Raw genomic sequence first — 21,110 nt, 5'->3', positions numbered from 1 at the left:
GACATGCCCTAAAGCCCAACAACATTATTTACACCCTAAACATATGGCACTTGATACATCATAGATGCGATAACTGGCCACTCAAACACTAACAAGACCGGACCTATAGTCCAACTAGACATGGCCTAAACTGGCCACTCAAACACTAACAAGACCGGACCTATAGTCCAACTAGACATGGCCTAAAGCCGAACAACATTATTTACACCCTAATAATCCTAATTCAAATAACCAAAGATTCCACCTTCTCTGGGATTCAAACCTGGGACCTCCAGAGCTTTCTGAAGTTTATTTCAACACCTTGGAACCACTTGGGCTACCAACTGTTGACAATGATCTTAATTTGTAACTTAAGTCTTATATTTCCAATTATTATTTTAATAAATTTATTGTTATCTCATTTTATTTAAAAAGTGAGTATTAAAAACAATAAAAATAAAATTTGGTGTGATAAATAGTGATCTGGTGGGAGTTTTGGTGTTTTGTCTTTGGGTTCAAAAATTTGAAAACATAAAAATAATTTGGTGAAGATTCTTTTTTGGTGAGTAAATTGGTGCTGGGGATGCTCTAAGGCCCACGGATAGAGACAGTCCAACGACACTCAAACTAGACTTATACAGACTAGGATCAGTCCAAATTCTCTCGGATTACCGAGATATGTGTGACGCAACGACAGAAGGGGGCCCAAGAATAAAGAAAGGGTGTGCACCCAATTAAAGGCCACTGTGGAAGGACATTTCCCGCTCGACATTCAATCAGCCCATAAATGGGTGGTTGAGTAAAAACATGACGACCCAATCATCACCTTAGAGACCATTTTCAACATAATCGACGGTCCTAAACATACTACTATTTTCGTAGTGAAATGAAAATAGACGGTGGATATATATAAAGAGGGGGCGTATATATCATGATTATCATCTCTTTTTTTCGAAGGAAGCCCCGATTCAACTGCTTCATCCTGAGATAGTGAATTCCGCCAACAACTTTCCAGTCATTTTCATTCACATCAATTTCCAGGTCTCTCTCTCTCTCTCTCTCTCTTGAAATTCAGAATTTCTACATTGAATTAGTAAACGAAAACCTAAAAATTCAGTCTATTCTAACTTCATTCAACTCAATTTCTACAGTTAAGTTTCATTTCTCTATACGAATTTCAATTTTTGACAAGTTCTAACACTAATTAACAGAAACCTGATCAATGATGATTCTTGATTATTTATGATAATTATCAGATAATCATGTTAGTACTATCTTACTATTGTCGTTAAATTGTTTGATAATTTTACACTAAAAATTATCGGATAATTTTTTCTGAAGTTTGTGTTTGAGAGATGGGGAAGAAACGAGTTATGTTACCAGTGGAGGAAGTTGATTTGGGGACAGTGAAGTATGAGAAAGAAGTAATTGATGGTTAGTTTTTTTTTTTAATGATTTTCAAGTAATTGAAGTGTTTATAATGAAATAAGTAGGAAAATTTGATGTAGATTAAAATTGGTCTTTTCCTTTTTTTGTTACAGCTCCTCATGTAACTGGATTTGTTTTGAAGTTGTTCGTTTGGCTTGTCGAAATCCCATTTTTGGGTACCTTGTTGATGTCTTTCTTGAAAAACCGAAACAAAATGAATGAGGTTTGTGTTTGTAGAAAGACTAAAGTAATGGTTTTTAGTTTTAATATTTTGATGTGAATTGAGATTTAAGTAGTGAAAATATTGTCATTGGCAGATGTTGCGGGATACAGTCATTCCAGAACGCCCAATGTTTCGACCTGTGTTTCCGCCACAAGGTACTAGCAAATTTCCCTTTTTTTGGGGTTCTGTTCATGCCCTGAAAGTTCTTGATTTATGGTCTGAAAGTAGGTTGCATTTCAATCTAATTCCTCTCTTGTCATTAGATAATCTCTTTAGTAATTGTCTTGAATGAAGTGTTCAGGAAAAACGAATTTTGGTATTATATTTGGAGGATCCAATTTTTCAACTCCAATTTTTTGTTTAAATGTTTGGTTTTGTTTCGGGACACCTTGTTGTTGGCAATATTTGACGATCATTTGTAGAGTATATAGATCTCCATCTGGTCTTTAACGCATATATGTAAAAGCTGTTATTTGTTTGAGAAACCATTTCATGCTATTTTAATGATTATGTGGAACTTTACTGGAAAAGAACAATTACTCTTTAATTTTCAATGAAATGAAATGAACCGTTGTCTGTTGCTGTATCAGTTTCGGTGTTAATTCCCCGGGAGATCAAATTTTAGGAATAATTTGCTTCTTTATGAAATTAGGAGTATATTGAAGAATTGATCTGATTAATATTAGTGCTCATAGTCTATGTAGTTGTTGCCTTGTCTCCATAACAGTATTATTCCCTGTGAGTTTTAGAGCAGGAACCTGGTGTTCTTGTTGTGGGGGAAGACGATGAGCCTGGTGCTCGGGTTGAATCAGCATTGAAGTGCCTTCCACCCTATGATCCTGCTAGCCTCTCAAGCATTGACTCCTTCCCATATAAGTACTGGAAGATCCGTGACTACGCGCATGCTTATCGATCTGGACTTGCAACTCCGTCAATGGTAGGTTATTTCAAAATATCAAGTTCTCTGTTGCTGTTTATATTTTGCTTGTAAGTAAGAGAACCACTTCAACTTTTAGGTTGCAGAACATGTAATCAAGGGTGTGGAGGAGTTCAACAACAAGAAGCCTGCGATGCCATTGCTGATATCTTTTGATGCTGAGGAAGTTAGGAAGCAAGCTGCAGCTTCTACAGAAAGGTTCAAAGAAGGTACTGTTGATTCGTAAACTGTCACCCATCTAATGATTTGATAGCCCTATAAGTATGATAATTCTGATGGGTTTTTTTCTAGCTTATGTTAATTATGATTGAGCGTTGAGACCTTAAGTTTTGCCTGACCATTTTGTCCAGGATGCCCGCTATCTATCTTGGATGGAATTTTTGTGGCAGTCAAAGATGATATAGATTGCTATCCACATCCATCAAAGGGTATGACCATAAAAGTTTTAGTTCTCTATCTTATCATTATGTCAGGAAATCATCGTAGTTGGTTGGGCTCACTATTTTATAAACCAGGTGCGACTACATGGTTTCACGAGGTCCGTCCAGTCAAAGAGGATGCTGCTTCTGTTTCAAAATTGAGAACATGTGGTGTAATTTTAGTAGGGAAAGCAAATATGCATGAAGTGGGCCTTGGAACAACTGGAAATAACCCAAATTATGGGTAAGGAAAATAATCGGTGGACGGAGGTTTATATCATTGTTGAAAAGCATGGCGAGAACTCAAAAGAATTCTTAGGGCAAATACTAAAACTGAAATAAATTCTTAATTGATGCTGAAAACTAAAAGTAATTTGAGGTTTCTCTCTTTAACATCAATAATACTGAATGTATATGATAAATCCAAAGATAAGCCAATTCTCTGGTCTTCATTAACTTGAAACACTGCTGAGAACTAAATAATGAATTAAGAATAACTTGAACCAACTTATGCTAGCTACCTTCTAGAATTCGGCCAGCCATATACTTATAGAGGAAGGCTTCCGTTACGACACTCTATATCCTAAACTAGGAAAAGGAAGTACTGAGAAAAAGATAAAAATCAGAAACTAAATAATAAAGAGAATCCTAACTGAAACAAAGACAGGAAGTCTTTCCTAGTTTGGCTACTGTTAGGGGATTACTCTAGCACTCAATTGACCTACAAGTTCTGCAAGAACCTCTTTGATGGAGATAATGCAGGTAGATTTACATATCTTCCGTCTTTCTTGGTTTGATCATTACTCATGTTGATTCTTGTCATTTGTACACATTGATATATAAAATATTGTTAGGCTATGAATAACATGACGGGCGGCATTTCTACAACGTGTCTTGACTTGGGTACAGTTCACGACTTCACGTCATATTCTGAGCTTATTATTGCCGTGGCTCATTTATTTAAAACTGTCCAATAGCTTACTTAGTGTATTTACTTAAGTGGTTTTGATTATTCAGCATATCTGATAGTTAAAGATCTTGAAGCATGGTTTTTATACTATTTTGTTAGATTTATAATGGTTGCTAATTCGGCTATCATACAACCTTCATTTATATATTCACCTCTGGGGAGTTAAGGGTGCAAGACATGCTCAAAGGAGCACTTTGCCTATACAGCGAGGTTTTAGGCGTACGGGCAAGTGTGTGCCTAAATGGAGCGAGGCACCGTCACTATAACATCCAATGAAATACATAAAAGACTTGTAGATTAACCTACTCCAATGACAAAAAGAGAGAGAGAGGAAGAAAACACACGGGAAATAATTGTTAAGATCAAAACTTTATTTGTTCTGTTGGCATTCCCAAGTAAAGAACCTTAGATGTCAATCAGTGGTATCAAATATTCTTTCCCCCCATCTTCTACACTCTTATTGTCTACGAAGTTTTATGCTGACTTTAGCGATTTAATTTAATTTAGTATGTAGTGAAGTTTATCAAAATAATGTATGATGGTATTCCTTGTAGGCTTGTACTAACTAAAAAAGTTCACAGTTTAGTAAGTGCGTTCTATCTGTGCCTCACTCTAGGCGTGTGTAAGTTGCAAGTGGCACATCGCGTACTGAAGTTGCATTGCCCGTAAATTTTGGAGGCACAATCTCCTCATGTTGCCCAAATTCAACACTCACACACCGTTCTTTGCTGCAGGACGACAAGAAACCCCTATGCTCTTGATAGGTATACAGGTGGATCTTCATCCGCTCCAGCAGCAATTGTCGCTCATGGGCTATGTTCAGCTGCACTTGGAACTGATGGCGGAGGTTCGACTAGTAACATGTTTGATTAAAGCATGATAATCCATTTTTATGATATTCTCCTTATATGCAAATCATTTTTTTCATCAGGTTCAGTCCGAATTCCTTCTTCACTATGTGGGGTAGTAGGCTTGAAATCAACATATGGGCGAACGGACATGAAAGGGTAGATTATTTATTTTCTTTTCTACGATACGATAAAGAAGTTCAGTTCATTCTACATTTGTTCAACCTTTAGTAAGATAATTGTGCTTTGTCATTTGGTTTTGTACTAGAGGCTAGCAGGTGCCGCGTTCAAGAGTTGGGTATTGTTGATGACCCTTTAAAAGGAAAGAGTAGCTCATTAAGCATCACTTCATGTAGTTAGTAGTGCAAGTAGTTCACTGTAATATAGATCTTTATGGCTGTCCTAAAAGAGCTGCATTTGATGGTTACGAGTAAATCATTTTACAAAATATAAACACCAGAAAATGCCCAAACTCATTAGGCAAAAACTTTTTTGTCAAAGATGGTCTTTTTATTTTTTTAAGCTTCAGCTCCTTACATAAGATTTGCACAGTTTCTGCAGAGTAAGGTCTGCACAAGTTTGAACATAGTATGTATGATTTGCACATTTTGTATTGTTTACACAGGTTTAGTCCAAGTTTAAAGAAGCATTGACATGTCTTTTGAACCAAAATCGATAAAAAATTGGGTCGTCAACCCAGTTTCCCGTATTTTATATCTAAAAAAGATAATTAAATACCTAATGTAACATGGTTTACTAGTTTTAGTTTGTGTAGCCTGTCGGAGTACTTATTGAGAGAGTCGTACACATAAAGTAGTCCAGTATGGTTTTTGAATAAGATCCAATAACCAGGTATTTTGTTTTAGTTCATCTGAAGAGTTATGATTGTTGACTATGAATTTAGATAATCTTAGTTGTGTCGTATCTTTTTAAGATCATAAACCTCCACTGAACCTTTCGCCAGCACATTTACATTAATCTTGAAGCAAGCAAAATCCTGTCAGGAGTCATGCAGCAATTGGGGAGTGTTTAAAAACTCAAATCTCATTGAACCTTGCCAACTTGAACAAATCTACCTTCTACTATTGAATGGTCTGATTTAGGAAATTAAAGGGCAGGATAAATTAGATCGTCTTCAGTCAACTACTTCTCCATTTTCAGTGTATTTTTTAACACAAGATATAAAAGCAAATATGTGTTTTAATCTTCGAGGAATGCTGAAACACAGGAAGAATGTGTAGAATGTAGCAAAATGAATATGTACTTAAGGTTGTCCACTCCTCTGCTGTTACAACCAACTTCCAGAGAATTAAAATCTCCTTGAATAAAATGTGGCTTGGCTTATGCCTCGTGCAGCACTTTGACAAGAACTATATCAGAAACTTGAAGAACATGGAAACCTCTCTCTCTCAAACATACCCATAATGTCTTGCCGGTGATGGTTGGAGGAAGAATAGGTTTACATAGCTAGTTGAGTATTTGTTGTTATTACACAGTTTGTTATCTTTTCCAGCCCTCCTCTTCTGTGCTAGAATATTAATTCATGTTTTACCGCCTCAACATGCATAAGAGAAATGAGAGGATCAGTGAGGAGTTTTTCTTCCCTTTGCAGGGCACTTTGTGATTGTGGGACTGTGGAAATCATTGGTCCAATAGCGTCCACAGTTGAAGATGTCATGCTTGTGTGAGTTTCCTTCTTGCTATTTGTTTCTTCCAAGTAAGATGTATCTATTTGCCTAACATAAAAATGTACATTAATTGAAGTCAAATTTGCGAGCATCTGAATAAAAATCATACATGTGGCCCCACTTACGAGGGGTTTTGCACTCTTATAGAATTAGGAAGGGTTCAGATTATCACGAACCCCCTGTTTTCCTATTATTGCAATTTCTTGATAATTATCGTGATGATTTGTCCTTTGGAATTACTCTTTTGTTGTACACAATGTTTAAAATAACGTTTTCCTGCCTAAAGGCGGTTTGCTCTGAAAAAGAAAAGTGCCGCCTTCAGGTGTACGCCTCTATGTGCAAGAGGCGTACACTAAATCTTGTAGAAAAAACAATTGATACCACATTTATCTTGTAAAACAAAATAGTTGGGTCATTACTATCTTATTGAGTTAGAATTCTGAATTTCTGATACCACTAATGTGTTGTTCAGGTATGCGGCTATTTTGGGTTCCTCTACTGCTGACAGAATCACTTTGCATCCAGTAATCACTTAATATTTGTAAAGAGAAATTCGTAGAATACTTACAGTGAAAGCATATCTATTCACTAATTGCGATATCTCACATGCTGTATTTTGAACTTTCAATTGTATGTGAACTGTTTTCTGTAGGCCCCGCCTTGTTTGCCGCGCTTATCTTCATTTGACAGTTCAAATGCTTTCAAATCTCTGAGGCTGGGGAAATATTCAGAGGTACAAGTCATGGTTTCTCTATTAATCCTAGACTGATATTCTTACAATTCCTGAAAAATGTATAATAACTTTGTTACCTTTAACTGCAGTGGTTTAATGATGTTTACTCTACTGACATCTCTGATAAGTGTGAGGAGGCCCTTAGTCTGCTTTCAAGAACTCATGGTTGCGAAGTAAGTTAATTGTAGCTAAAATCTGTTTCACTATAACACTCAATGTAATGCTTATCCCACCTAACAAGATCTCTTTAATGGTTTTAACTTTCATTTGGTCTAATGATTTGAAGATATCAATTATTTTCATTGAAATACTAATGCATGTGCTTCTTCTGGTTTAAGACAGTGGAGATTGTAATACCTGAGCTGCTTGAGATGCGCACTGCTCATCTTGTCTCAATTGGTTCTGAATCAATGTGTTCACTAATTCCTTATTGTCAGGATGGGTAGGCTTCATTCTTGTTGCTTGAGTTCAATTGAAGAGTATGCTTATTATAACAGGATCCTTCACAAGATGAACTCATGGAAGCCAAATTCATTATCTATATCTGGAAGGTTATAAGTTATGATGTAACTTACTGTATTAACATCTGTTTTCTTCTACCCATCTGTAGAAGAGGTGCTGAACTGACATATGATACACGTACTAGTTTGGCACTCTTTCGGTCATTCTCTGCTTCAGACTATGTTGCTGCTCAACGACTTAGGTGAGGGAAAGCGACATCCTTAGTTCAGTCATCATATTTTCAGTTGAAATGCTTAATCGAAGTTCACATATATAGAATTTTGTTAATGTATTTTATTCATGTTGTTATTTTTGTCATACATCACGGTTTGATGTTGGACAGTTGGAGAACCATGCTTGGCTTTGAGTTGGATGTATTTGGAAATTTGAAGTGTCTAGAGGACCAGATGCTAAAGGTTGCTTGATAATGGGGATATATCTTTTCTTTAGTTAGTTAAGCTTAGTGTGGTTGCTTCTTCATTGGATGTGTATGGAAGTTAGATTTGTCATGGGTCCAAGGAGTTACATTTGAGACTAATGAAAGAGGGTAGTATTTGCATATCGTTTTAGAATGACTTTGAACAACATAATGGATACGTATATATTTTTGTATCTGACTGGCATATGCTTGTTGCCTGGAGGTATAAGCTGTAAGGACCAACTTATTGGGATTTAGCATCAGACACATAAAACATGAACAAAACATTTGTAATCTTCACACATGAAATGTAACAGTTTTTCACTGCAGTGCTCCTATGTCAATTTACTCATTCCAATTAATACTGTGTCTCCATCTTTCACTCAACGGGTTTGTCTGTTTTGACAATCACAGCTTGTGTTGATAGGGGGACCTTTTGAGAGGGTATTCAGCCATAAAAACTAGAGTCTGCGCCCAACCAGGGTACCTTTTATACATCCTACCTGGGGATTCAACAGTTTGCTCTCTATGAAGTTATTTGAATCTCAATGTGATTGTCTTAATTAATCATATAAATATATCATACATGAGAGATGAAAATAAGATGTTCTTTTTCTTTACGTGGATATCCATTACAGTTTTTAAATCAGTGTAGATCATTTTTGTTGTCCATATTAAATTTTTTCTTAGGCTTGGGCTAATTTGGTGCAGGCGAAGATTAATGTATTACTTCATGGAGATCTTTAAGAAGGTTGATATCATTGTAACCCCAACAACCGGGTACGTGTTTATAATAATTGGAAATACTTATTCTATTTCTAGCTCTCACTTGAGGTGCGAGTATCTTTCTCATGGGATTTTGCTGTAGTTTAAATTGGATAGGTTTGAAATTATATTTTTTCTCTAGTTGGGGACGAAGAATCTGTGGTTAAATTTGAAAATATTATGTTCAACTCATGTGCAACAGTATGACAGCGCCTGTAATACCTCCAGCCTCTCTCGAGCATGGGGAAACAAACATGCAGGTTTCAGGTATGAGTCAGACTAGTATTTGGTTGCACTCTAGAATTAATTTGTCTGGGGGGAGTCTGAAGTTTTACAAGTTTATTGCTTTTATGGGTTGTAAAAGTTATGAATCTCTACCTGGGAACAATCCCTTATACTGTACTCAACGGTGATTTGAATAAAATTACTACAAACTTGTCTTCACCAAATACCACATAATAGCTTTCCAATATGTAGAAGCACTTTTATCATGTCATATTTTGTATCAAACAACTGAAGTATCTTGTTGTAAAGAACTTCTACTTACATACTGATTACTGAGAAAGCTCTTGAAATAAGCAATTCACTTACTCGTGTCATTGCCATTAACTCAAGCATCCCCATATAAGAGAGGTAAAATGCTAGGTTCAATGGTTACGGAGCGACATTGCTTTATTCCTTGTTCTTTTGCACTGTTTGTAGTCCGCTATCATAATGCACTGGACGTGAGAATTTTCTTGATGTTATGTGTTGCCTATTCGCTTTCCTCTTTGAACACTATGGAATTTGGAGGGATAAATAGGTGTAAAATGTCAATATGTTACTCTGCCACCAGTTCGTTTTCTCTCCTGTATCTTTGGGTTCCTCGTTTCTGGATACTTATTGATGGTATCCAATTTTGATATTTGACCTTTTTCCTACAGGAACTGTTGTTACCACTTGTTTATTTATCTATATTCTCTTGTAACAGCAATCTCAGAATGCGAACCGATAAAAAAATCTTGATGTTTAGTAGTTTCATACTTCCGCCTGAAATTCCTTTTCTTATAGTAATAGTAACTTATGCCTTAAGCATTTCAAATATTCCGTAGATGTGTCTTACTTTAAATGTTTCTTTCAAACACTGAGTAATTTGATCTGCATAATGTTGTTTGTCGGTTCATCTCACTACTTTTAATCATTGAACTTTGATTTGGCTGTTGGTGGAGTAGTTTCCTAGTCTCAAAATTAGTAGATTCGGCAAAAGTGCAACTAGGATTATAATGCTTACTAGTTACAAATGGAACTCTTGTTTCAGGTTATCTGATGCGGTTTATTACAGCGGGAAATTTTCTTGGACTGCCCGCCATTACTGTCCCTGTGAGCGAATGCTATCTTAAGTGAAAATTTATTTCCTAATATTTGTCCCAATTCCTTCCTAAACAATTGACAAATCACTCTTTTTCTCACAAAAAAAAAAGAGGAAAAAAACAAAAATAAAATGGAGCACATATAGAAAACAGGAAACCAACGAGTTGATAAAACTCCCCAATAACCATAGCTAATCTCTACTAGGTGGTGTTCATAACCTTTCCAAACTGATCATTTCGGTTATGATTAGTTTGAGACTTTCAACTAATGGTTAATCTACTTTGTAGCTTCCAACTCTTCTCAAGCATGTAAGTTCAAACCAATATCCAGATTAAAATGCTAAGCAGTTGTTCTTTTTCGGGCAGAAATAGACAACTGAATTGCCCTTACTCCGCCCCATCTTCCCTGGTCCTTCCACTCAGCATATATTCTTTATGACAAAGTTAGCAGCTGCACTTTTCTTAATAGTAAGGAAATAAGCAACTTTATATCTGTGGGAGTCTCCTCATATATTTGCATCTGAAAAAACATTTAACGCAATGCTTTGCTGTTTGGTTATGCATTTGGCAGTAGTATCCTATTTTAAATCTTGAGACTCTTCTCACCTTTCAATTGTTCTGCAATTTGATGAATACCACATTTCTCTCAGTTAGTATCTTCCTCTAACAAATTTCTATTTTCAGGTGGGCCATGATAAACAAGGTCTTCCAATAGGGTTACAACTGATAGGACGTCCATGGGCCGAGGCTTCAATTTTGCGTGTAGCTTCTCTAGTGGAGGTACATATAGACTCCTCTTTCCAATATTTTGTGGATTTTTGCAAATAGCTACGTCGTTGATATTCTTCGCTGTTCTCTTTTAAGTTTTAATTCACACTAGTTTCACGAAATATAGGCTGCAAAATTTTTGAGTTTTAGCAACTAGAAATTGGTTCATATGATAGCACTTGGATAAACATCCACTTCTTGATATATTTTCCGCCATTGAATGAGTGTTACATTCTATAATCATTAATAATACTAGAAAGCTAGGACCGTTGCAAAAGTATTTCTTTACAATTTTCTTATAATTGGTCTGGTTTAACGAAAAAATCATTATAATGGTTGTTTTATTTTCTATTCTTATTGCTACTTAAACATCTATTACTTACTATTAAACATTTCCTTCTTTTCGAACGTTGCAGGAGCTCTGCAGAGACTCCCGGAAGAGGCCCTCTACATTTTATGATATTCTAAAGGTGAATTAAACTTAAAACATCATTGTGAGAAAAACACGATTATTCAATAATTTGCCAGAATGTTTTCTGCTAGGATTATAATCGCCATTTTTCAAACTTAATTATTCTTATCTTGACATTTAGGGAAACATATCCAACCGTAGACTGGAACTAGCAACTTGTTTAATTGAATAGGTTGATTCCTTCTATATGTAATAAATAAGTTATTCGAATAATGAGGAAGAAGTAGTGTTTCACTTATCTCGGTTTCTTTTAAGTAGAGTGTGGAACTTCTATTTCCTTTTAAGTTTAGCATTTTCTACTGCCAAAGCAATTGCTTGACGTAACTATGTGTGTTTGTTTTCTTAAGTTAGATTTGTAATCTGGGGGAGGTTGGATTTCACCCCAGTCACGTAATCGAATTTCAGAATTCTTGTTTTTATCTTAATCAAGGTGTCCGAATAGGACCGATTTGCTTGAGAAAAGCTATTTGCGTATAGCACGTATATAATCTGGACCGAGGGGAACCTGTAACTTTTTCAAGCATATACCCTAGAATGACTCGAATTTGGAATAAAACTCAGACCTGTACCCAAATATTTAGGTCTCAATTTTCGAAACCTTCATTTCGTTCGCTCTTGTTTTCTTGCTTGCAAGAGAATCAACTTTCTCTTATTTTGAGATCTTTTCGTGTTCCTTCTTCTTCTCCTTCTTCGCAACCCTGCGGGAGTCTCATTCGGATTGCTATCTCAGGGAAGCATCGAGAAAACAGAGCAGCTTTATACACACCTAAAGGTAAAGGATAACTGGATAACCCCCCATCTTCAGATTTTTGAAATATGGTGAGATGTCAGGGGTTACAAACCAAATCTGCAGACTAAGGAAAAGCGCCTCCTAAACTCTGATTAATGACCTGCTCTATCAGAGAACTTCTGCACACCCATCACAGAGATGTTTCCCAGCAAGGGAGCGGGAGTATGTGATGAAAGAAATACATGAAAGATCTAGCAGACAGCATACTAGAGCCAGAGTACTGGCTAAACAACTATTCATGGCAGGACATTACTGACCCAAGATGCAAGGTTCTTGCACAAAATTTGTGAAATACTGCGAACTTCGTCAGGTATGTTCAAACTTCAAACATACCTAGACAACATCCCAACATGTTGAAATAGAGTGTTGGCCCGTGCCCTTTGCCAAGTGGAGACTACATCTTGTAGGAGCTTTTCGATGGCCCCCATAACGAAAATATATCTTCTGATAGAGGTAGACTATTTCACCAAATGAGTAGTCGCAATAGCTTTAACGAAGACTGAGGCGAAGGACGTTTTATCTTACATCTGGCAAAACATCTTTTACAAATTTGGAGATCCAAAAATTCTAGTGATGGACTATGCGACCCAATTTGACAAGCTCGAAGTGCAAAGTTCCTTCTAGAAAGAGAGAGGTGAGAGAGAGTGGAGAGAGTTTTTTTTTTAGCCGGTGAAGATGATGAGGTGGCAAGAAGATGAGATGGCAGAGAGAGGCGATGAGTTGGATGAGAGAGAGGTGATGATTAGTTAACGGTGTTATAACGTAATCTGAAAAAAGGGGCCATCTGGGCATTTTTGACAAAGTAGGGGGCTAGGCAGGAAGTTGGTCACAAAGTTGGGGGCTATTTGGAAAATAACCCTTAATTTTTTTTAGTACAATGGTAAGTAGTTAGAAATATAGCTCATTCAGCTGATGTTCTTACGATTTCACAAGATGGGGCGAGTGGCTTCTGTTGAGGTGCTTATGTAGATACTGACTAATCAAGATACCTCAAATCCACACCTTACCTTGGCTTCCATCTAGAAAGTAGAAACCTTTTATATTCACTTTTAGCCGTTGAAACCCACATTTCATATGGGGTTTCTGATAAAAATACGGACCGGCAAAAGGAGAACACGAGGAATTGTACTGAAATGAGCACAATCTTAACTAGAAAGAGGTCTCTTATTGACTCGTTGATTCTAAAACAAGTAAGGATTTACAGAGTTTACAACAAGGGAGAAAACAACTAAAGTCCTATGAAATTGGTGTTCATTATTGAGACATGTTAAATGGCATATACGCTGAAAGCTATGTATCACAGAGTTAGGCTTTTCGAAAGTTTTTTAATCTCCTTGCAATAGTGAATCAAAGACTACTAAAATCCGTCGTTGTCATCACCATCATCTTCGTCTTGGGTGTCGTCATCGTCGCTCGTCACGTTATTCTGCAGTTCTTGAAATTTGCGTATTACATCTTTCGCTTCAGAAACAAGCGCATTTCTAGCCACATTAACTGCATTCTTTGTATTCACAAGATCTTCTTTTGCATCTTCTTTAGCACCAAGGCGTTTTGTATGTGCTATCAGCCTCCGAGCCTCTCTGGAGTGTAACTTGTCAATATATTTTTCATGTAAAGCCATGTTCTTAACCTGCTTCAGAACTGGGGGACTGACAAGAACAGTTTGACAAGAGTTTCTGAGTCTTGATACGGGCTTCTTTTGGTCCGATGATGATTTCTCAACACATTCTTGAATCAACCCCTTTTTCTTAGATACTGGTTCTGGTGTTGAGAGTACTTCAGTCTGTGAAAAGTCTTTAGTTGGTAAACTTGTGCCGGGTTCGAGAACTGAGAACAGATCAGCTTCATAACCTTGATCGGCCATAGAACGTTTTTGTACCAACTGTCTCATAGTTTTCTTAGCAAGAAGCTTTTTCTGTGTTTTGCGCTTCGGCCATTTGATATTCAGATCAGTTGGTTCAAGCAGTTTACTTCCAGATAGTGAGCAATTAAGTGAGGGGGATAAGTTTGTCATCTTCGCCCTTGAACGAGTGCGAGCTTGAGGTGGAGTAGCCGTGTCGGAGTGGATTTTATCAAAACATTCTTGTTGAGACTTGCCTGGAACCTGAAACAGATTTGATGATTACAAACTGAAAGTTAATCTACTGAAACACAATACTAAGAACTGATACGTGCAACAGTAAATGACATAAGAGCGAAAAAACCTTTTAATATAGTTGGTAGAAAACTCACATATGAACGTAAACACTTCATGCTCAATTAGAAATAACATAATGATGGGTGCTAAAGTTTACTATTTCTTTTGTCGACTCAAATTAAAACACAAATACAAAGGGATCACTCGGTAGTTTGACAGTAAAGGGAGATGGCGCGTGAATATATTCAGATATTGCTGAGAAGATGCACTTTCTATACCTAAAAGAAATGTTATCACCATAATTCAACATTATTTTATAGATTGTTAAGTAGTTAGACTCCAGAGAAACGAGCAAGAAACACGAACTAAACCAATAGTTAGTCTGAGCCCAAGTCATTTTTCCTTCCCCGGTGGTTAAGGTTTTATGAAAGAAAGATAGGAAAAGGTGAGAGAGGGAAGAAGAATAAGATTTTACATCTATAGAAGGCCATATCTAAAATATATACATGACGCCTGAGTACTCAAACATCCCCAATTTGGACGTTCCAGTCATCACTTCAACTGAGCAAATTAGTGATGCAACTCCAAAAATGGGAAATTCTTTGATATTATACTAATGCGAGTTATCAAAGAGTCAGAAACTACAGTGGGAAATGGAATCTAACTTAAAATCAATTCTCTTCACAAATTGATTTGGATGCCACAAAAAGATAAGGGGTGGAACAAGAAAGAATCTAAAAGTTTAAAAATCCTGATTGAGGATATAAATATTTTATGCGGGTCAAACTAACTAAAATATGATATAAATGGAGAATCTTGTGCAAATGATGGAAATATGAACGCAATTTTTTGTGTTGAGGTTATTGAACAATTATGAAGCATTAAAAACATGTCACGTTACCTAACAAAACCAATGAAGGTAGAATTGAAAATCAATAACATTCTGTAACTGTTTAACGCTAGGCCTAGGAGATTAGGGAGAGACCAAGTTTCGTGTTTGGCTTGGTTAAAATGACATACCAATATTTTTCTAGGCTTGGGCTCCCTGAGGGAACCGTGCAAACCTGTGCAATGCAAAATATGTAAACTCGTGCAAATATTTTCATGCACTTGAAACCCATGCAAACCTTGCATAAGGAGATGAAGCCTAAATAATTGTTGGATCCTTTCTGACAAAAGAAAATTTGGCCGAGAGAGTTTTGGCGAATTTTCTTATGAACGCTTGTCTATAACACGAGCGAAATATAGGAATAATAATCGCTAGTAAGTCATAAATACTTCCTACAACATTTAATATGTTATATTATATTTATTACACTAACATTGGTTATATTATACATAACAACCACATTGAGGAAAGTGAGTCGATATAATATTTACCTGTATGCTTTGCCGTCAACAATATAATCAATGGCATTCTCCTAAAATTATGAAGTAATATAATACTCATACTCCATGCATACATTATTTCGGTAAAAAAGTGATAATTGGCAGAACGCGACTACAACGAGTATTCAATGACCAAATAAGTGTAGATTACTGTTATTAATTTAATTCAAAAGAAAGCATAACAAGATAGAAACTAAACAAGAAACTACCACATATTAAGAGGAATAAAGGTCTAAAAGATTCGTACCAGTTTAGAGACTTTCTTCCAAAAATGGGGTGAAGGCTTTGTGGCAAAATAAGCTTTCCGCAAGGCTTGTTCTTCGTCGGTTGTCCACCCTTGAGAACCACAATTTTCCTCACCATTATTGTGTTTCAAACTTCCCCCATTTTTCTCAAGTCCTTGATCAACAATTTTCCTCTTCTTCTCTGAATTACCCATGTTTGGCTTCATAGCTATAGAAGTATTTTTGTTAGATAAATCAGTTAAAACATGACTCAATTTCTTAGGTCCATTTTCATCATCTGTGTTCAAATTAGAAATCCTCGAAGATCGTCTGACACCTTGAACTTCCTGACTAGCTGATTTCACAGATTTAACCAATTTCTTCTCAAGAATCCCTTCATAGTTTGTCTTCACAAGAAAGTTTTCATCTTTGCTCACTTTTGTAGGATCACAATTTTCCTTGCCATGAATGCATTTCCTATTATTAACATTTTCCCTCTTCTTCTTTACTTCTTCCTCCATTAATCTGTTATCAATATCAGATTTTCCTAAAACCCTAGAAATACCCACTACCACATTTGACCTTTTTCGACTCTTATCCAATTCCCCTGTGTTCTTATCAGATAATTCAGGAGTTCTAATGGAAAACCTAGGAGATCGCCGAAGACTTTCAAATCCCTTAACTACATTGAGATTGCGATTGGCAGATTTTGAGACATTTTCAACTAACCTAGGAGTAAAAAAGAAACTGGGGTTCTCAGAAAGACTTACCCGCCGCCTCTTCTTGTTCGATTTGCATTCTTGAATTTTGGATTTGGTTTCCTCAGCTTCAGAAGTTTTCTGGTTGAGAAGCCGCGGTGACTTTCTGGTTGCCCTAACGATCATTTCAGTATCAATGGAGTTGATCATTTTCTGCAAACAGATGAGAGAGAAGAAGAAGAAGAAGAGAGGGAAACGACTGCGGTTCAAAAGTAGTAAATGGAGCTAGGAGTCTTGAAAGATGGATCTAGGGCTCTCCTTCAAGCCCTCAATTTAGTCGCCAAACTGTTAAGGGCAACCAAGATTTCCGAAAGGGTCCTATAAAAGTAAGAAGAAAAGTCATCGTTTGGTTGCTCAGGTGGTCGATAATGTTGACATAAACTCCAATACTCTGGAGGTCCCAAATTCGATTTCTAGAAGAGGTGAATTTCATAGTTTATTGAATTTTGTCACGAAAATCTAGTATGACAAAATCTGATAAAGAAAAATAGTATAATTTTTAAAAATTGAAGTTTTTAGTACACATAATTTTCTCATTAAAAGCGTGACAAGAAAAATCTATTGGGGTAAAAACCCTAGCGAAGGAAAAAGAAAATTACAACATTTAATAATGATATTTTATATCGTAATCTTCTGATAAATATTAATTGGAAATTCTTCTTTTTACAGAATATTTGTCGCTATCTAAAATACTATAAATGTATGTAGTTGTACTGTCTATACCACATTAGGATTCATGGACCTTAATTTTAAGTGGCAAACGATAATTCGAGATAATATGAGATGCATTGAAGCCGTCTAATATTTCAGAATATATTTTATCTTGTAAATATATTATTTTTAATATTTTCTCTTCTCGAATAATCTTTTTCGATACTCTACTTTAAAGGTTTGATACACTCTTCAAGAGTCACAGTAAAGTTCATTTTACACTTCATAATTTAACTTGAGGATATTTTATTCATATAAATAATTTATAAATGTAAGTCAAATCCTTTATGAACTTAATGACTAATCATTTATTACCTTCGGGATAATTCTCGTCAGGTGCTTCAACTTCTGTATATAGAACTTAATTATTTTTTTAAGGAAAAAAAAAATCACATGTAACCATTATCTCACCAAAATTCGACTAATTAGTCAGAGTAATTTAGGATCAATACGATATAATTAGCTATTGTTTTAAGAAAATAGATCATCTGAAATGATTTACTTGTTTTCACTAATTTCCATATATTTCAATGAGTTTTCTCATTCATGTACATGTATCTTACTAACGGCCCAAGAATAGGGGTGTGAATCAGACCGAACACGCAGTCCGACGACAGATATCCTCCTGGTCCGGAAGGAACAAACATATCTCAACTTTGACCGCTTGGACTGTCGGACAAAATGGACAGACGACGATTCAGAATTTCTCCTTAAACTCTCAATCTGTGTCTGTTTATCGTGACAGTATATTAGGTATCGGTCTGTTAGGCACCGAGTAAATCAGAAAAAAATGATTTGAATTTTACTCAAAATTTCTAAGTAACAAATTACATTTGTAAGAATGCAACTTACTTCGGAATATAAATTCGATCAACATAATCATCATTGGTCACACACTCTGATGACTCCAGTCGACTCTCAAGTAAGACAAAAATTATTGATATATATTAAAAATCTTGACAGTCCGTTATGTTGCTAATCAAATCGACCACTAGTCGACTGATCACCTTCTTAAGCTTCAAGATTTTAATCTAATCATCTACACAGATGTCGAAATCGAGCCATCTCATGAATTGAAATATCAGACCATCAGACAACAATGAATAAGTTGAAGTAATTAGTAACCCTAATAATGTGTCGTCACAATTAGTCAACCTTAATCTAACGACGAAATAAATACTAAATCAAAATTTAATGACGAAATAAATTATTTTATTTCAGATGACAAGAGTGAGTAATTTTGAGTCACAACATGTAAACTCCTTTACGCACTCAATTTACAAGTCTAAAGTCGTTCTTTAATGTGCTTAATGTCAATGTTGACTCTCATTGTTGACATTTCGTTGACAGTTTAGTCAATAGACGCAACCAGTGTAAACATTTGTTCATCATCATTTTAATCGAATGACACTTCATCCAGTATTCCTTGATAACCTTTAGTATCTCGATATTAAAATTAATACTTTTAAAACTTCAATTATTTATTTTTATTTGCATTAGTGTCCAACTCAGAATTCTTTTTTAGCTCACTGTTCCTCTATGTCAAAGATGGAGATCATCTCAGTTTGGAGGGTTGTAACAATATGGCCTTCTAAAAACCATTTCAGTTCTCTGTTTTTTTTACTAATAACTCATCTTTAGTTCTTCCCAAGATCTTTGGGACGTTCTTAGCTGCGATCCAGTATACCTTACCTAGATTTGATTGGTCGGTCTTAGTGATCTTAACCCACTAAGCTAAACATGAGAAAATCGAAAAACAAAAATATGACATTTACTTTAGCTTTCGAACTCCTAAATGAACACATGAGATTTAACTTTTCTTCCTTCTTTATTATGCTCGATTGACTGTTATGTTTCTATTATTTGAATTGATCTATTTAGTAAACTTTACGCAATTGTATAATAACTTAATTTTGGATTATATCGTTCAGTTTTGGCTTGAGCAATTTCCAAAACTCCTAGCAGAAACCAAACCAAACACTTTGATTGATCAATTTTCCAAACGAAATCGAACCAAACAAGTTAGGTTTGATAAAAAGAATCTGACCTATTGGGTTTGATCTGTTGGAGATTTTTCAAAATTTGATAGATGGAGAGAGTCCCAAAAGGAAGTGCCTCTCTAATGAAAGGAAGATCCTTTCATGCATTTGGAAGTGAAAAGTAATTTTGAATGGGTGTACCCATTGAATTTGAAATGTGATGAGATACAGACCATGTGATGGGATGCAATCCCATCTCTCACGTTCCTATAAATTGGTTTCCATGGTGTTGAATTGTTAACAGTAAAAAAAAAAAAAAATCCAGAATCTATCTCTCTCTATTTCCTTCAACCTCTCTCTCTCAAAATTATTTTCTAGTCTTTGTTAAGTGATTTGTTTTCTTTTGGTCGATTGAAGACATTTCTTTTGGCATTATCAGATTATATTCGGAGTGTTCTCGATCTTAGTCAAGGCGTACATACTTTGAACCAAGATAGTTGTTAAGACTTCATCGTATCCTGAAGGCAAAATTCCATACCCGTTGTGTACTCGTGGTTTTACCAGAAGGGGGCGAATTTCTGTCTAAAAGAATCGATATAATCGAGCTTTGAAGTTTCGTGTATAACAACATCATATTTTTCTGATTTTTTCCATTTCAAATTGTTAGCAATATATTCCAACAATTTTTAGACAGAAATTCTCGCTTAGTTTTGAAATGGAAGCATCAACATCATTGACTCAATCTTTTCGCGTTATGAATCAAGACTACACACGTCTTGAAAGTTTCAATGGAGAAAATTTTACAAGGTGGCAAGAAAAACTACGGTTCTTTCTGACTTCAATCAAATTATTTTATATAATAGAAGGGGTTCTTGACAAAATTCCTGATGAGACTCCTGAAGACTCTTCTGAATTACGGGAAAAACGAAGGAAGCGAAAGGAAGACGATTTTCTTTGTCGTGGTCATATTCTGAATGCCTTGTCTACTTCTATCTACAATGCTCATTTTTGGAACTGATTTATCTTCTGTTGAAGAAACGAAAAAATTCTTATCATCAAAGTTTGATATGAAGGATCTTGGGGTGGCTGATGTTATCTTAGGAATTAAAATTCTAAGAAAGGATAATGTATTGGCTTTAAGTCAAACACATTACATCGAGAAAATTCTGAAAAGGTATGATCACTTTGATCATAAACCAGCTCCAACTCCAATGGACCCCAGTATTAAATTACTGAAGAATACTGGTCGTGCCCAAGCTCAACTTGAGTATGCTAGTGTTATAGGTAGTCTGATGTATGCGATGCACTGCACTAGACCTGACATAGCCTACGCTGTCAGTGTACTGTGTCGATTTACGAGTAATCCAGGACCAGAGCATTGGAAAGCTATTTCTAGAGTGTTAAGTTACCTGAAGGGAACCATGGATTATGGTTTACATTTTAAAGGAGACCCCGCTATATTAGAAGGATATAGCGATGCCAGCTGGAATAGTATTGAGACAAAGTCAAAATCTACCACTGGATGGATTTTTACTTTAGGTGGTGCTGCTGTGTCTTGGGGATCCAAGAAGCAGACCATAATTTCTGATTCAACTATGTTGTCAGAATTAATTGCATTAGCAGA

At 35.8% G+C, this 21,110-nt stretch overlaps 2 protein-coding genes across 5 annotated transcripts; one reads left to right on the top strand and one right to left on the bottom strand.

Moving 5' to 3' along the window:
* The first annotated feature begins 699 nt into the window (after positions 1-699).
* Positions 700-11,736, top strand: FAAH (fatty acid amide hydrolase). 4 transcript variants are annotated; one of them, XM_086664883.1, is made up of 22 exons: positions 700-834; positions 876-1,020; positions 1,321-1,413; positions 1,521-1,630; positions 1,725-1,785; positions 2,380-2,567; positions 2,647-2,776; positions 2,918-2,995; positions 3,083-3,230; positions 4,691-4,803; positions 4,888-4,963; positions 6,417-6,488; positions 6,965-7,016; positions 7,145-7,225; positions 7,315-7,398; positions 7,564-7,667; positions 7,836-7,928; positions 8,856-8,924; positions 9,112-9,176; positions 10,207-10,268; positions 10,943-11,038; positions 11,443-11,736. In XM_086664883.1, the coding sequence occupies exons 3-22, from the start codon at positions 1,335-1,337 to the stop codon at positions 11,503-11,505; spliced, it is 1,824 nt and encodes a 607-aa protein (XP_086521009.1). In that variant the 5' UTR covers positions 700-834; positions 876-1,020; positions 1,321-1,334; the 3' UTR covers positions 11,506-11,736. The 4 variants fall into 4 exon arrangements, with proteins under 4 accessions (XP_086521009.1, XP_086521008.1, XP_086521010.1 ...); XM_086664882.1 differs by having other exon boundaries at positions 722-1,020; XM_086664884.1 differs by lacking the exon at positions 700-834 and having other exon boundaries at positions 935-1,129.
* Positions 11,737-13,433: 1,697 nt separating this feature from the next.
* On the bottom strand, positions 13,434-17,144 carry LOC147551942 (Homeodomain-like superfamily protein). Its single transcript, XM_086672215.1, has 2 exons — positions 16,062-17,144; positions 13,434-14,392 (listed from the first exon to the last, which is right to left on the bottom strand). The coding sequence occupies exons 1-2, from the start codon at positions 16,944-16,946 to the stop codon at positions 13,646-13,648; spliced, it is 1,632 nt and encodes a 543-aa protein (XP_086528341.1). The 5' UTR covers positions 16,947-17,144; the 3' UTR covers positions 13,434-13,645.
* Positions 17,145-21,110: the final 3,966 nt, after the last annotated feature.

This window comes from Eschscholzia californica, unplaced genomic scaffold, assembly GCF_041429995.1.
Source record: "Eschscholzia californica isolate CP2 unplaced genomic scaffold, dmEscCali1.0.p SCAF_3, whole genome shotgun sequence".
NCBI lineage: Eukaryota > Viridiplantae > Streptophyta > Magnoliopsida > Ranunculales > Papaveraceae > Eschscholzia > Eschscholzia californica.
This window is presented reverse-complemented; position numbering and strand designations above follow the sequence as displayed.